Here is a 16077-nt window from a genome sequence, read left to right as displayed (position 1 = left end):
AAAACGACCTTGTCAAGCGTCAGCAGGGAGTGATGCATGGAGTGACCCAGGCAGTGGGGTCTGGTGTTCCACATGTCAATGACTCGTTTATCATTGAACTGGCTGGTAACACAGCTGCTCTGCCTAGGCTTGAATTCCAGTTAAACATGTAGCGAGCATTTGGCACCCAGTGGAAAGAGACAAATTAAAACTGACTGACGTGTTCACTGACTACAGCTGCAACCTCAGGCACACAGGCAAGTCAAGATCAATACCTCACCAGATAGGACCATAGAGTACCACTGAAAGTACCAAAACATAGCTGGCATCAATAGAGATCATTCTGTGTTCATCCAAAAGTCACATTAGCTAATGACTGCATGGCTTTGCATATTCCATTTAAAATAGTGACAAAAAAAGCTGTTTTTTTTTTTTTTTTACAGTTATTCTAATAATATTATGTTTGCTGTTTAAAAAACTGAAGAGGAGGTAAATAAGAAATACTACTATGTTTTAAAAGTAAACAATTTCATGAAGTTTAACATTACTTTTAATATATATATATATATATATATATATATATATATTACTCCTGTATGTCTACAAATCTCTAAACAGTTCCCCCCCCCCCCCCTCCCCCCATCTCTCTGATCTGCTACAGCCGAATGTACCACCACGTTCCCTGAGGTCAGCGGACCAGTTGCTCCTCATAGTTCCAGGAACTCGTCTTAACCGCAGAGGTGACAGGGCCTTCTCTGTAGCAGGACCAAGACTTTGGAACGAGTTACCTCTGCTTGTCAGACAGGCCCCCTCTCAGTTTTCAAATCCCGTTTAAAAACTCATTACTATTCAGTAGCTTTCAACACCAGATGATCTGTGTTTTGAACCTGTATGCTCCACACTGATTAGTCGTCATATTTATTATCTGCATCGTTTTTATGTCCATATTCTGATTGACTTCATTTTGTATATTGATTCGTGTGTTGTTTGTTGTTCTGTCTGTACAGCACTTTGGTTGGCCTTGGCACTGTTTTAAGTGCTCTATAAATAAAATGGCATGGTAATATTATTTAAAAGATGTTCAGTTTTTTTCTGCTTAGATTAAGACTATTAATTTAAGTTCGACAGTTTTCAAATGATGTACTCGTCTGCATTCTGTCACCAAGAAATAGTGATATAAATAACAACAAGAATAATAATTTATGTGAGCATTTATTGTGAACCAAATACACATTTTTGAACTCTCATCAGGCTTTGGGTGCAACAGCTTCAACTAGTTCAATGATGCAGGAAATTGTTGTTATCCCAAAGAGCTCTAAGCATCACATGTCGTGCATGTCTTAAGCCTCTTTAATTTTTCTGTCCACCGTCATGCTTCAAATCTGGGTTAGAGATCAAACCACGTGGAAAAAGCAGGTCATTACTTGCTTTTCAATACATGAAATGAAATAGTCAATAATGATGCACCATAAATGGACTCTGCACAAAACCATTTTCCCCCCTCTATCTGTTCATTTATTTTTTGTATTTGCCCCTTCCCTTTCTGAAGTTATAGCTATGCATTTGGTCTTGATTTGTTGTGGTTTTTATATGATTACAAACATGTGCGTCAGAAGCATCTTTAATGTGGGGAGGACAATACAGTGTGTGTGTGTGTATGGGTGTGTGTGTGTGTGTGTGTGTGTGTGTGTGTGTGTGTGTGTGTGTGTGTGTGTGTGTGTGTGTGTGTGTGTGTGTGTGTGTGTGTGTGTGCACGTGCACGCGCACCAGTGTGCCAAAAGTGTACACTAGTGCACAAAAAAGCAATATTTCATCCAGATTTCCTTACTTTAATTCCATTTAAAGCATGTTTCTCACCAAGTTTGTGTAAATTCAGCTGTTTTAAAGACATTTTAACTTTAATGCACTTCAGATCGGCACTTTTTGTGTTTATAAAGAAATAAAAAACATCACCACTAAACTTTTTTACTTGTGTTCAACACTACTCATCTAAATGATGTTTCTCACGAAGCTTCAGGACAATAAGGTGTGGGGTTTTAGCATCACAGTTACTGCTAAGCTAAGATGCTACACACTTCTCTCCTCCTAGTCATGCCCCCCACATATAATGGTTGCGATGCCTATGATTACAAATTATATCAACATTTTAATGATACACATTCAGACCTTCTTGTTGTTTTTTTTATAAAAAGCTAAATTCATTATTCATGTAAAATGGGTATAAGCTTTTAAAGTATGTCACATAAAACTAATAAAGAATGATTAAAGTACAAGTACAAACTGCATTTGAAGTGCACATCAAAAGTCAAAAACAAGTCAATGGGAGAAAATGTTTTGTGTTTTTATCCTTGAATGAGTAAAGCCAACAAACATATCACCAAGAGAAGAAGTGTTTGTTCTTCAGCCATTTGAGACCCTGCATCTGTAGCTAGCCTGAGATTATCCATGTTCTCTGAAATGCAACAACAACAAAATAATAACAAGAGGAAATGTATTTAATTTATTTATGTGTCTGTTTTTAAAGTGCTGTTCTGTACATACCATTTATCAGAGTGTTGGATCTCACATTAACCCAAAAGACGCTGCGCTGCTGAGCTACTGTAGCACTGAAATCAATTAAAACATTTATGGTTTCAGGATGTATTTTGTCTACATTTAGATTGAATTTGTGCAATACCAAATTACCTGACGAGTAAATGAAAGCCCTATGCAATGGAACAAACATTTGGAAAAACTAGACCCATTAAAAGCCATATATTTACATGAAGTAGACGGGGCTCATAGTGTTGGGGGGGATCCAGTTGTACACGGTGGAGTTTCCCTTCAGGTTGGTGTTAGACTGAGTCACAGCACCTTGAAGATTCCCTGCACACTGTATGAGCAAAACATATTTAATTCTTGCTAACAGCTACAAAGCTTCAACATGTTTTTCATGTTGTCATTCAGAATTTGGTTTGAGCAAGGCCATACAGTAATTTTTACAAAAGTTTAAAAGTTTAGACTCATTTCAGGATTAATTATCTTTATAGTTGACAAGTGTTTATAGTAAAAGGTGCACCTGAAGGAATTTGGTGTCCGGAGGAGGGAGTTTCCAGCTTCCCAAAGCGTTAGTGCTCCCTTGTATTCGAGCTTCAAGAAGAACTCCTCTGTAGGCTGGCCCAGTGATAGTCACTGCAGAAAAACACAACCAGATTTAATGCATCTATATACAACTATTCAACCAAGACCAATAACAGATTGTAATATTCTGAAGAAATAGAGAAGTTGTGGAGAGCCGAGGCCTCAGTTGTCATTGGAGCACTTGGTGCTGTGAGCCGGAAGAGTGGTTCCAACAGATCCCAGGAACAACCTCAGAGATCTCTGTACAGAAGAATGCAGTCCTATAGAAGAGCTAAGATACTGCACAGAATAATAATAATAATAATAATAATAATACATTTTATTTGTATAGTGTTTTTCTAAATACTCAAAGACGCTTTACATGAGTAAAAAGATAAATCCAAATAAAATCAACAATGTGTAACATAAAAACACAGTAAAATATTTTAAATGGGCAAATTTAAACATTAAAAACAATTTTCAACATGTGTGTTTTGAGTTCTTTCTTAAAAGTGGAGAGATCGGAGCAGGCACAAAGCTGTTGGGGCAGTGCGTTCCAGAGGGTGGGGCAGCGATGGAGAAGACTGTCTCCCCAGATTCGGAGCTTGGTCCTACAGGGGAGAGACAGCAGGTTGGCATCGGAGGAGCGGAGGGAACGAGAAGGAGTGTTGTGATGGAGTAGGTCGGTCAGGTATGGAGGGGCCAGATTATGGAGGGCTTTGAATGTGATGAGGAGGATCTTGAAATGGATGCACTGAGTGACGGGGAGCCAGTGGAGTTTCTGCAGGACAGGAGTGATATGTTCACGGGAGCAGGAGTGGGTGAGAAGGCGGGCAGCAGAGTTTTGAATATATTGCAGTTTGTTGAGAGTTTTGGATGGTGTACCGTACAAAATGCTATTGCAATAGTTGATTCTGGATGTGACAAAGGCATGGACTAGGATTTCAGCAGTGGAGAAAGTGAGTGATGGGCAGAGTCGTGCTATGTTTTTGAGATGGAAGAATGCAGTCCGAGTTATCTGTTTGACGTGTGGTTCGAATGAAAGAGTGGAGTCGAGAAGAATACCAGGATTACGAATGAGTGGTGATGAATCCTCAATCGCTCTGCCCACGTGGAAGAACAGGGTGAGCTGGGTGTTTTTAACGTGTATTTTATAATGTAAAGATTAGAAGTCTACTCAAATTTGATATATCTGTTATTCTTTTTTGACAAAGTCACAGAAAATCTGTGTTGTTCATGCACTCAGTTCAGTAGATAAAACCAAGGAGTTTAGTTGATTTAATGATGTCAGTGTTCATTCTGCCGTACGGCAGTCCTTACCTGTAATAGGCTTGCCTGGCTGAAAAGTCTCGGTGTTGGTGAGAATGCTGTAGGGAGACAATGAAGGCTGAGGCAGAACTCCATGTCGAGGTATCATATCCTCACAGGCACCCGTGGGAGCACCATTCGGGTAGCACCCAACAAAACAAAGCGCTTTAAGGAAAAATAAAGCGAGCAGCAACATGGTGCCAGAAGGAATGGAAAGCTCTGACAAACATAAAAGCCAAGAGGGGGAACTTTTTAAGAAACTCCTGCTGCTGAGTCATGCCACTAAAACATTCATTTTCTCTGCCTATATAACTTCTAAAGCCATGAAATGTGATTTCTCAATGCTAGTTGTTTTGAAAGAATGATGTGATAGTTGTGCTTTTCAGAAAAAAAAAAAAGGTTGTGTAATGCAAAGTTCAGATGTCATGTGTTTTAAGCCTGAAAAGAACACTTTGATGTGTTATCAAGCATTTTAATAAGTCATTAAAGGTTTTCAATTTAGGTAAACGATTGATAATTAAAGTTGAAATGTACAATTTTCTTGCACTGAGATGTATAAACATAACTGGTATATATAGTATGAAACATTATTCAGAACGTCTCTAAAAATGTGTAACTTTTGGTCACCATGCAGTAAAATCTCACTTTTTAACTCTTATTTTGAAATTAAAAAAACAATCACAAAACACATTATGTATTTTCCCTGTTAAAGAAGACAAAGAGGCAAGGCAGAGGCGATCTTTGCATTGAATCTGAGCAGAATCCTCTGCCTGAAGGCACAACAAGAGTGTTCTGGTTCAATGTTCATACCATGCCTCAGATGCTTAAATTTCCAATTTATACTGGTTGGGATGCACCTTGCAACCAATTTCCACAATATGTGTTCTTAAAGTTATTACATCATGTGCACAACATTCATTATTATCAGGATATTCATTATTTTCTTTTCATAATCTCATACTCACTATGTTGCGTGACAGTTTTGTTCCAGCTGATTACAGAATTATTGATAAGGCACACATTAACTAATTCATTTTCCATGCACTGTCACAGTCTACTTGCTCTGCATTTCAGTGTTTTGTTTTCCATATTCTTTCCCAAACTAAACACTTTGATTTTATTTATTACAGTTTGTTCAAGCTTTGTAGAAATTACAATGTTAAAATTTAATTAACATAATGGTAATGCTAGAGTAGCTTAATAATTTGATCCACCAATTGATAGACATTTTTATAGCTTTTCCTTTTATTTGTGTGCATTTAAACCAACACAAAACATTGAAGTTACACAAATTCCTTAAATTTAATTTTAAAAAATATGTTTTTGAGTAAAATATTTAAATTTAATGATGAGAGATGAAGCTGAAACTCTGAAAAAAAATGAAGAAGGGGAAGGCAGTAAGACCTGACCTGATGACTTATCAGTGGCGGTTTGGAAATGTCTTGAGGAGATGGCAGTGAAGTTCGACTCAAATATTCAATGGTATATTTGAGGGTGAGAAAATGCATGAGAAATGGAGGAGAAGTGTGCTGTGCCCAATTTTCAAGAACAAGGGTGATGTACAGAGTTGTAGCAACTACAGGAGAATTAAGTTGATGAGTCACATGATGAAAAGATGTGAGAGAGTTGTGGAAGCTAGACTTAGACAAGAGGTGACTGTGAGTAGCAGTATGGTTTCATGCCAAGAAGGAGCACCACAGATGCCATCTTTGCTTTGAGGATGCTGATGGAGAAGTATAGAGAAGGTCAGAAAGAACGCCATTGTGTCTTTGTGGATTTAGAAAAAAAACATATGATATATTGCACAAGGAAATCTGGAGTGGCAGAGAAGTATGTTAGACTGGTACGGGGCATGTATGAGGACAGCAGGTGAGATTTGCTGTAGGAGTGACGGATAGCTTCAAGGTGGAGGTGGGAGTGCATAAAGGATCGGCTCGGGGCTCCTTCTTGTTTGCTGGTGATGGACCAACTAACAGATGAGGTCAGGCAGGAATCCCCATGGACTATGATGTTTGCAAATGACATTGTGATCTGTGGTGAGAACAGGGAACATGTGGAAGAGAACTTGGAGAGGTGGAGGTATACACCTGAAAGAAGAGGAATGAAAGTCAGCCGTAGTAAGACAGAGTACGTGTGTGAATGAGAGGGAGGAGGTGGAACAGTGAGGCTACAAGGAGCAGAGGTCACAAAGGTGCAGGACTTTAAGTACTTGGGGTCCACTGTTCAGGAAAATGGGGAATGTGGTAAAGAGGTGAAAAAGAGAGTCCAGGTAGGATGGAGTGGATGGAGAAAAGTTTCAGGAATGATTTGTGACAAAAGAGTGTCGGCAAAGGTCAAAGGAAAAGTTTACAAGACAGTGGTGAGACCAGCTATGTTGTATGGTCTGGTGACATCTTCAGAAATGAAGATGTTGAGGTTCTCCTTAGAAGTGACAAATATGGATAAGATTAGGAATGAGATCATCAGAGGTACAGCACAGGTTGAACAACTGGGAGATAAAGTTTAGAGGCCAGACTGAGATGGTTTGGACATGTCCAGAGGAGGGACAGTGGGTATATCGGTAGAAGGATGTTAGAAGTGCAGCTGCCAGGAAAAAGACAAATAGAAGATATGTGGATGCAGTTAGAGACATGGAGGTAGTGGGAGTGAGGACAGAGGATGCAGAGGACAGAGTGAGGTGGAGTAGGATGACTCGTTGTGGTGACCCCTGAAGAAGGAAATGCTGAAAGAAGAAGAAGAAGAAGGTGGTGATAAATAAAGCTGTGTCACAGTGTTTCTGACAAATGGAATAATGGTGTTTGAATCAATCTATTCAGTGAAAATTTGAACTTATGTGAACATTTCGGGAGCAATAAGAAAATGGGAACACAGTATTATGTGGGTGGATAAAATTATCTCATCCCTTTCCTTTTTTGGTTCATAAATCTTTTATGATTCATCATAATCACAAGAGAACTGAATGTGGTGAATTCAACAAGCAAATCCTGCAGTAGTGACCTTTAACCTTGGGCTGTGGTAAGATGTGGATGACCTCAACATGATTTAAAGTTTTGAATTAAAGGAAACTGCAAAGTTTCAAAGTAAAACTGCTTCACGTGCAGCCGTTTGTGGAAAAACTATCATGAGGTTTGTTTCAGAAACAGAAACAGAATGTCTTTAAATGTTGAGTTTACATGGTGATAGAGACAAACAGCCATAAAATGTTGTTTAATTCAACTTGCTATCTTTGTTTCATGTAGGGAAAAATAAAAAAATGGCGATATTCTTTTAATGATGTAGTTAAGTTTACATTGCTCTCAAAACCTCATCAAGAAATGTTATTCTCGAATCACATCACAGCTGCACTGATGTGAGAAACAACTGAATTGTTCTAAAATTTCTAAAACCTAATGCCCTTAATTGTGATTAAATTGACCTATAGACAGAACAGCATGATTTGAAACACGTGAAACCTATTCTCTATCAAAGTTTTAAATCTCCTTATACGTGTGCATTCGAATTGAAAATTTTAGGATACACCATGGAACAAAATTCATTGTTTTTTGAATGTTTTTGTTTTTTATGTTATGTGTTTTCATAATTTTACACTAAAGAGTCACCAAAATGACTTCTTAACCAGATGGTAACAAATCTATGATAAAGTGAAGTCAACCAAATGCGCTTTTGATAATGATTTCACAAATGTCCGGCTTTAATTTTACTACTTGTTAAGTTTTTTTAGCACTCTCCACAGTCCCCACATGATAGAAATTGAGCATCAATTTTCTAAATGCAAATGAAAATATAATTGTTATATAATTAAAAGCACAGCAAGCCCAATAGGCAAAATGTATTACAAAATACTTCATATAATCAAAGAGCAACAAGAGAACCATAAAGGATGATCGTGGAATAACAAAAACATGTTAGTTTATTTCATCAGCAGGCTTTTTGGTTAGCAATTATTTGCTGGTTTGTGACAGGTGATGTAACAAATCATTGGTTTGCAAATAAATTACAAATTAAATTTTTGAACAGCAAGTAAAAGCATGATGTAGCACACTTTAAGTATTTTAAATTACTTGAAACAAACTGCAGTTCTGCAAGAATATACTGTCTGGAAAAATACATAAATTAAAACTTCAGTCTCTCATTGCGTAGTTAAAATGAATTTCTTTGATATTTGCTCTTTTTTATGTGAGTTAATTATTTAGGGTGTATTAAGGCATGACTAGTTTTAAATGATTACACAGTTAGTCAGGGTGAATGATTCCTGCTTATGCCTTCAATTTAAGAAATACACAAGCCTGTCCAGAACAACAACAAACTTTTTTTTTTTCCAAACTTGACCTTTAGACACGTTACACACAAGCACCAACAATTTCCTACAGTCTAAGGTCACTTATAACATTTCAGGTTTTATCAGAACTACTCCTTCTTACACAAGCAAATAGTAATTGGTCCACTGTAGTCATTATACGTTCACATTCCACCATCACATGGTGTATTACCTTTTAAATATATTCTTTTACAATTTTATTTAGCCACTTTCAGTTGTTTTACTATGAATTCTAATTTAAAACAGGTGTTATCTTTCTTGGTGTAACCCATTTAAACATTAGTTTGTACCTTCTTCGCATAATTACATTTAAAGTCCATTTTGTGAGGTGCAGTGACACCTAGTGGTAAAGTTACAGACTGCAACCAAACAGTTAAATGAAGAAACCAAGGGTTTGTTTGTGTTGCTGTGGAAACATGGCAAACTAAAAGGAAAAAATATTTCTAAGACAACAAAAACAGCAGGTTTTCTTTAAACACAATGCTATACTCGTTAAAACGTGCTTTTAGAATAACAGATGCACCTGCCCTAAATATTACACAGCAACACACATTTTCAAACAAACTCATTCTCTATCATTTTTCCCCTTTTCTTGTCTAGTGTGGTAACATAAGATAGAAATCAAATAAAAGTCAAGGCTGTAGTGCACAGTACTGTGATTTGTGTCAGAAGACCATAACACAGTCTCATGAACATTTTATCTAAACTTATCAGCATTTCCTGTGACCTACATCTAGATCCAACTAAAAGAGCAAGTAAACTAAAAGGTGGTAAAAAGTAAACAAAGTTTAGTTCGGATGACATTTTTACTCAATAAACTGACATCCTGATAACACTGACTTCAATACAACTTTAAAAAAGCACATATCTATCAACAGAAGAAAAATCATTTTGGACAAGAACACCAGTGTCACAACAAAGACAACATAAATCCTCTAAGACTAAAGCTAAAATTCCTTAAAAAGAAGTTTATTTATCTCTGCTATCCGCTCCAGGTCAGGTTCATGTTGTCGTTTCTCTTGGATCACAGTTCTTCCAGCAATCCGAATGAAATGCCATGAAGAGTCTTTTTCTTCTTCCTCTTTTTTGCACATTTCTTCTTTTTTTATCTTTCATACACATATATATATATATTTTTTTTTTTTTAATCATTCACCAATGAAATTAATGTTGCTATCATCTTTCAGGAAAGAGATTGTATTGTGTAATGTCCTGATGAAAATCCTCATCTTTCACATAAACCTTAAGACTTGGCAGGTCAAAGCTTTGTGGAACATTTATAGTGCGAATGAACGTGACTCGAACTGACAGCCACTGTTCTTCTTCCAGTTTGAGTTTCGGATACATCAGGTCTCGTTTAGTACAACAACAAAAAGTGTTTTTCACTGATTTGGTGGCAGAAAAACAAAATCTGAGTTGACAAATAAGTCCACTGGGAAGACGTGGTCCTGCGTCTGTCGTCAAACATTTTTCAGTTGGAGCAAGTGTTGATGTTCTTGCCATCTGCTGCATCCTCCACCAAAGCTAAGTGAAAGTCAGTGGAAAGAGTAAAATGGGACACACAGCCCACCAAGCCTCCAACGTACTGCCTGTTGGTGTGAAGAGCGATCTCTTTCATGCCGCCTGTGGTTGAACAACACAAAGAGAACGCATGAGAGAGAGAGGCTACGGAAATGCAGATAACAAAATCACGCTTTTGACAGAACATACATCACAAAGAGTCCCACCTACCAACATACAGAGGACCGTTGATATTTATCTGTCTCATCATGCCAGGTGACCTGCCGGTCTTTGCTCCGTAATCATCAACTGTCAGCTTTCCTGATTGACCATCTCTAAACGATCATGCATCAGTAAACAAAGATTATGTTGGATCAGACATAGGTACTTATATGTATTCAACATTTTGTTTTTCCTTTCCTACAAAAGCTTGAATGTTTCAAAGTGTTTGGACCTCAATCAAGCACATTAATTCAATTTAAAATTAACAACTATTTTGATTCTTTATTTTTCAACAAGGTCTCTGAGCCAGGTTCTGTCTTTGTAAAAAACAAGTGGCAGAAACACAATAGCTTCAAGTTCAAGTTTATTGTCATTCGCATCGCATGTGGTACATGAGGTGGAACAAAATTATCTACTTTGTACACTGGGTCCCAGTTACACTAGCAAAAAAATATATATATTTTTTTTAGGGTATATAAGGATCTAAGATATACACTGATATATACACTAAATGAACATCAAACGGTACGCTAAAAGATCTAAGATATACGCTAAGACTAATAATGTAAAACAATATGGAGCCCGAACATGAGTCTGTGTGAGCAGATGGGTATGAATGAATACAGCAGCATGAGATGATCAGCAGCATGAGATCAGCAGCACAGATAAGTCACATATCACCAATTAAAGTGGCATTATAGTGATTTTTTTTCCACTATTTTTTTTTTAATACCTCAGAGGACAAATGTTTCAAAGCATTTCCCTGTAAATGATCCAAAAATTGTGTTTTTACCTGACGGCCTTGATTTTGTGCCACTTTCCATCGCCAAAAGTCCCGTTAACAATGATGTTAACCACACCACTGCCCAAGTTATAACTGCAATCAGAGAAAAACACACACAATAAATTCAGCCATAGGAGCAGAAGATTAATAAAAATATTTTCAGAATTTACTAATACGATGAAACACTGTTTCTACCAGATGTTTAGGTCTCTGTTTGATGATATGAGATTTTTTTTTTTTTAAGTCTCCTAAAATGTTACTTCCCCCCCCCTGGCTCCTTTATTTATTCATTTTTTTAATCTATGTATTTAAAAAGAAAGCACACATGAGTTCATAACATCCTCAGTCTGTCCCTGACCAACAAGATGAACACCAGCACTGACTTCCAAGTCGCTTTGGATGAAAACAAATTTAGTTTCTATAAAAGCTTAATCACAAGCTATCTATATCAAACCATTTTTATTTGATTTTAATAACCGTGTGTCACATTTTGAATGAACTCTTGAAGAAGCACCTGAAAATGAGAGCTCCGTCCTGGAGTCCCAAAGAAAGGAAGTCACTGTTGGGCCTCATTGGACTGTCTCCTCTCCAGAGCAACAAGCCATCCTTAGCTGTGCTCTTAAAATGCATGAAGAGGTTAGTCCTGGAACCAGAAACTCTGAAAAAAAAAACATGAAATAAAAATATATACTTTGTGAATCAGTGAAGATTACGACACACACACACACAAAAACATGCTGACGTTCTTTCCTGCTGTGCATAATGAGCAATGCGTTTTTATTTCTGTCTATAATAACTTTTAGTATTTGCAGACAAAGTTTTAATATTTTTGTAAGAGACTTTACAACCAACCTTTTAAGGATATCTCTGTTGTCGTAGATCAGGTAACTCCTGCCAATAAACTGAGGAATTTCTATGGCTTCAGTCACAGCTGGGCAGAAAAGAGAGGAAAAACAGCAATACTTTAAAATATCACAAGGTGGCAGCTTCAGCTTGAGTCCAGCATCTGCAGCTATAAGCCTAAATTATTGACAGGGGGCGGGTGTTTTATATAAACTTCAGCTTGTTGTTGTCAGGTGTTTAGTTTTAAAGAAGAAAAACTTACTGTTCAAACAGTAATTCCCACACTCTGTTCAACGAAAGCATCAAATACAGAAGAAAAAAAACACATTTTTATGGCATTTTATTACAACAGAAAAGCATACCAAAACGCTGTGTTAAAAGCCCAAACATAAAATAAATAAATCTGTTGCTCTTCCATTTGTTGATTTTTTTGTTAAAGTATAAATCTTTAACTGGAAAATGTAAGTGTTCATTATTAATTCAGTGTAGCTGTCTCAACGTGTAAAAATATATAAGCGTCCATTTTTTTCCATCAAATGCAAACTAGAACCAAATTTAACATGAATTTTTGTTTTGATAAATATTGTACAAATTAAATATATGTTTTAGTGGTTTGATAACCTTTAACCTCTGACCTTTCTGGCAGTGCCTTCCATCGTATCCTAGAGGGCAGTCGCACTCATATCCATCCCACTTTGGCCTGCAAGTCCCTCCATTGGCACAAGGGCTTTCCACACATGGGTGAGCTGAATTTTGAACATTAACTCCACGGGCAGAGCTAGTTGTGATCGGGATGGTTCGGTCATTGAGAATCAGCTGGGGAGGCAAAAAGAAAAGTTCCCATCAGGAAGATGTGGATATTTGTTGGGAATTGTACAGAAAATGCTGTTAACTTCATGTGTGACAGATGCCTGCATGTGATTTTGGGACAGCTTGAATTACTGCAGGTTACTGCTAAGAGTATTTACCTTCTGAATGACTCCAGTGAAGGGTTTTATTACACCAGCCGTCCTCTTGGTGTTCTCATACTCGGGCACTCCGCCGACATAAAGAGCTGAACTGCAGTTGATCTGAGTGAAAGCTCCCTGAAAAATATAAATGGATCTCCTGTGACACTCACAAACACATCTACTTATGTCATATACATAAATATGTTTCTGAATACAATTACAGGTAAGATTTTGCTCAATAATATAATTAGCTGAACAGGTAACCTTCCTTTTTTTTATTACAATTGCAAAATGCAGCACAACAAAAAGAAATGAATGAAAGCTGAAAAAAGGAACAAATGTTAAACTTTCACGTGTTTAAAGAATTGTGCAGTTCTTCTGAAACTATTACTTAAATGTATCAGATTTCAATTCTCGAAAAAATAGATTAAAATTATAAGATAAACTAATTTTTATATTGCTTCAGTGAGATCAGAATATGAAGTCAATTATCAGTTATTGAAAAACTGGCTTTTAGAAAACGTGTTGCTTTTAAACAACTGAAAGTTTAATGGAACTGATTACATGTGATTTTTAAGGAATGGGGAGATGAACTAATCTAAGATTTCGGTCACCTCGAATCTTTCAAAATCCATAACTGTACATGTGCATGCTGTTTTATAAACCTATCAGCAGTGCATAATATTATTATTTATGTCAATCATTTATGAATTAGTGATTTTTCACTAAAAACTAAGTCAGCTGTGGTCTGTTCCCCATGACGGTCCATGTTGCACCTGTTGCAAATTAAAATTTGTACCTGATAATGTCATTCAAATGATATTAAGTGTAAAAATCAGAGAAGTAGTGTTTGATTTTAGGGGTAAAACTTTTTTTTCATCCTTTAACATTAAAATCAAACAATTTCTCTCTTACTATGTTCATTTTTACAGCAAGTATGATCCCACAGCTATAATGGACCTGCGGTGGTGCGGTGGGGAGTACCCATGACCACAGGAGATAGGCACCAGCTCCCCCATGACCAAGAATGGATGAGCATGTAAATAAAATGGATGGATGTTTTAAACAAACCATTTCTGGTATGAATGAATTAGTCTTACTTAGACTTATAATCATGACTTGGTCTTTAGCTTAAATAACCATAAATATCAATGTAAACAACAGGAACGGCCCCCCTGATCTGAACCAGAGTGGTGTTCTGTTGTTGGACTTCTGTGCTCGTCATGGATTGTCAATAACGAACACCTTGTTCAAGCATAAGGGTGTCCATATGTGCTCTTGGCACCAGGACACCCTAGGCCGCAGTTCGATGATCGACTTTGTCATCGTCTCATCTGATCTGCGGCCACATGTCTTGGACACTCGGGTGAAGAGAGGGGCGGAGCTGTCAACTGATCACTACCTGGTGGTGAGTTGGCTCCGATGGTGGGGGAGGATGCCGGTCAGACCTGGTAGGCCCAAACGTATTGTGAGGGTTTGCTGGGAACGTCTGGCAGAGTCTCCTGTGAGACGGAGTTTCAACTCCCACCTCCGGGAGAACTTTGAACATGTTCCAAGGGAGGTGGGGGACATTGAGTCTGAGTGGACCATGTTTCGTGCCTCTATTGTCGAGGCGGCTTACCAGAGCTGCGGCCGCAAGGTTGTCGGTGCCTGTCGAGGCAGCAACCCTCGAACCCGATGGTGGACACCGTCGGTGAGGGATGCTGTCAGGCTGAAGAAGGAGTCCTATCGGGCCTTTTTGGCCTGTGGGACCCTGGAAGCAGCTGATGGGTACCGGCAGTCCAAGCGACATGCGGCTCGGGTGGTTGCTGAGGCAAAAACTCGGGCATGGGAGGAGTTCGGAGAGGCCATGGAGAACGACTTCCGCACGGCTTCGAGACGTTTCTGGTCCACCATCCGGCGTCTCAGGGGGGGGAAGCGGTATGCCACCAACACTGTTTATAGTGGGGGTGGTTTGCTGCTGACCTCAACTCGGGATGTTGTGGGTCGGTGGGCGGAATACTTTGAAGACCTCCTCAATCCCACCGGCACGTCTTCCACTGAGGAAGCGGAGCCTGGGGACTCTGGGTCGGGCCCTCCAATCTCTGGTCCTGAGGTCACCGAGGTGGTTAAAAAGCTCCTCGGTGGCAGGGCCCCAGGGGTGGATGAGATCCGCCCAGAGTTCCTTAAGGCTCTGGATGTTGTAGGGTTGTGTTGGCTTACGCGACTCTGCAATGTTGCGTGGACATCGGGGGAAGTTCCCCTGGATTGGCAGACCGGGGTGGTGGTCCCCCTATTCAAAAAGGGGGACCGTAGAGTGTGTTCCAACTACAGGGGAATCACGCTCTTAAGCCTCCCTGGTAAGGTCTATTCGGGGGTTCTGGAGAGGAGGGTCCGTCGGATAGTCGAACCTCGGATTCAGGAGGAACAGTGCGGTTTTCGTCCTGGCCGTGGAACACTGGACCAGCTCTACACTCTCAGCAGGGTCCTGGAGGGTGCGTGGGAGTTTGCCCAACCAGTCTACATGTGCTTTGTGGACTTGGAGAAGGCTTTCGACCGCGTCCCTCGGGGGGCCCTGTGGGGGGTACTCTGGGAGTATGGGGTACCAGGCCCTTTGATACGGGCTGTTAGGTCCCTGTATGACCGGTGTCAGAGCCTGGTCCGCATCGCCGGCAGTAAGTCGGGCTTGTTCCCGGTGAGAGTTGGACTCCGCCAAGGTTGCCTTTTGTCACCGATTCTGTTCATAACTTTTATGGACAGAATTTCTAGGCGCAGCCAAGGTGTTGAGGGGATCCGTTTTGGTGGCCTCAGAATTGCGTCTCTGCTTTTTGCAGATGATGTGGTCTTATTGGCTTCATCAGATCGTGATCTACAGCTTTCGCTGGAGCGGTTCGCAGCCGAATGCGATGCGGCCGGGATGAAGATCAGTTCCTCCAAATCCGAGGCCATGGTCTTGAGCCGGAAAAGGGTAGAGTGCCCTCTCTGGGTCAGGGAGGAGGTCCTACCCCAAGTGGAGGAGTTCAAGTATCTTGGGGTCTTGTTCACGAATGAGGGAAAAATGGAGCGTGAGATCGATAGGCGGATAGGTGCAGCGT

At 39.3% G+C, this 16077-nt stretch overlaps 2 protein-coding genes across 2 annotated transcripts in view; both read right to left on the bottom strand.

Moving 5' to 3' along the window:
* Positions 1 to 2321: 2321 nt before the first annotated feature.
* On the bottom strand, positions 2322 to 4664 carry si:dkey-251i10.2 (uncharacterized protein LOC562682 homolog). The gene is given in 6 exon segments (XM_037680072.1): positions 2322 to 2431; positions 2521 to 2585; positions 2742 to 2851; positions 3038 to 3150; positions 4399 to 4630; positions 4632 to 4664. Coding segments are annotated over 6 exon segments (663 nt in total).
* Positions 4665 to 9643: 4979 nt separating this feature from the next.
* Positions 9644 to 16077, bottom strand: part of LOC119413324 (pikachurin) — a 28687-nt gene continuing 22253 nt past the window's right edge. Inside the window, exons 18-25 of the mRNA XM_037680366.1 lie at positions 13022 to 13138; positions 12689 to 12869; positions 12316 to 12339; positions 12063 to 12141; positions 11725 to 11868; positions 11220 to 11303; positions 10436 to 10539; positions 9644 to 10327 (exon numbers count right to left, since the gene is read on the bottom strand). Coding sequence (XP_037536294.1) covers positions 10176 to 10327; positions 10436 to 10539; positions 11220 to 11303; positions 11725 to 11868; positions 12063 to 12141; positions 12316 to 12339; positions 12689 to 12869; positions 13022 to 13138 — 885 coding nt within the window. The 3' untranslated portion in view covers positions 9644 to 10175. The remainder of the gene's footprint in view (positions 10328 to 10435; positions 10540 to 11219; positions 11304 to 11724; positions 11869 to 12062; positions 12142 to 12315; positions 12340 to 12688; positions 12870 to 13021; positions 13139 to 16077) is intronic.

The sequence above is a fragment of the Nematolebias whitei genome, chromosome 8 (assembly GCF_014905685.2).
Source record: "Nematolebias whitei isolate Nwh7 chromosome 8, NemWhi1, whole genome shotgun sequence".
In the NCBI taxonomy this organism is placed as follows: Eukaryota; Metazoa; Chordata; class Actinopteri; order Cyprinodontiformes; family Rivulidae; genus Nematolebias; species Nematolebias whitei.
This window is presented reverse-complemented; position numbering and strand designations above follow the sequence as displayed.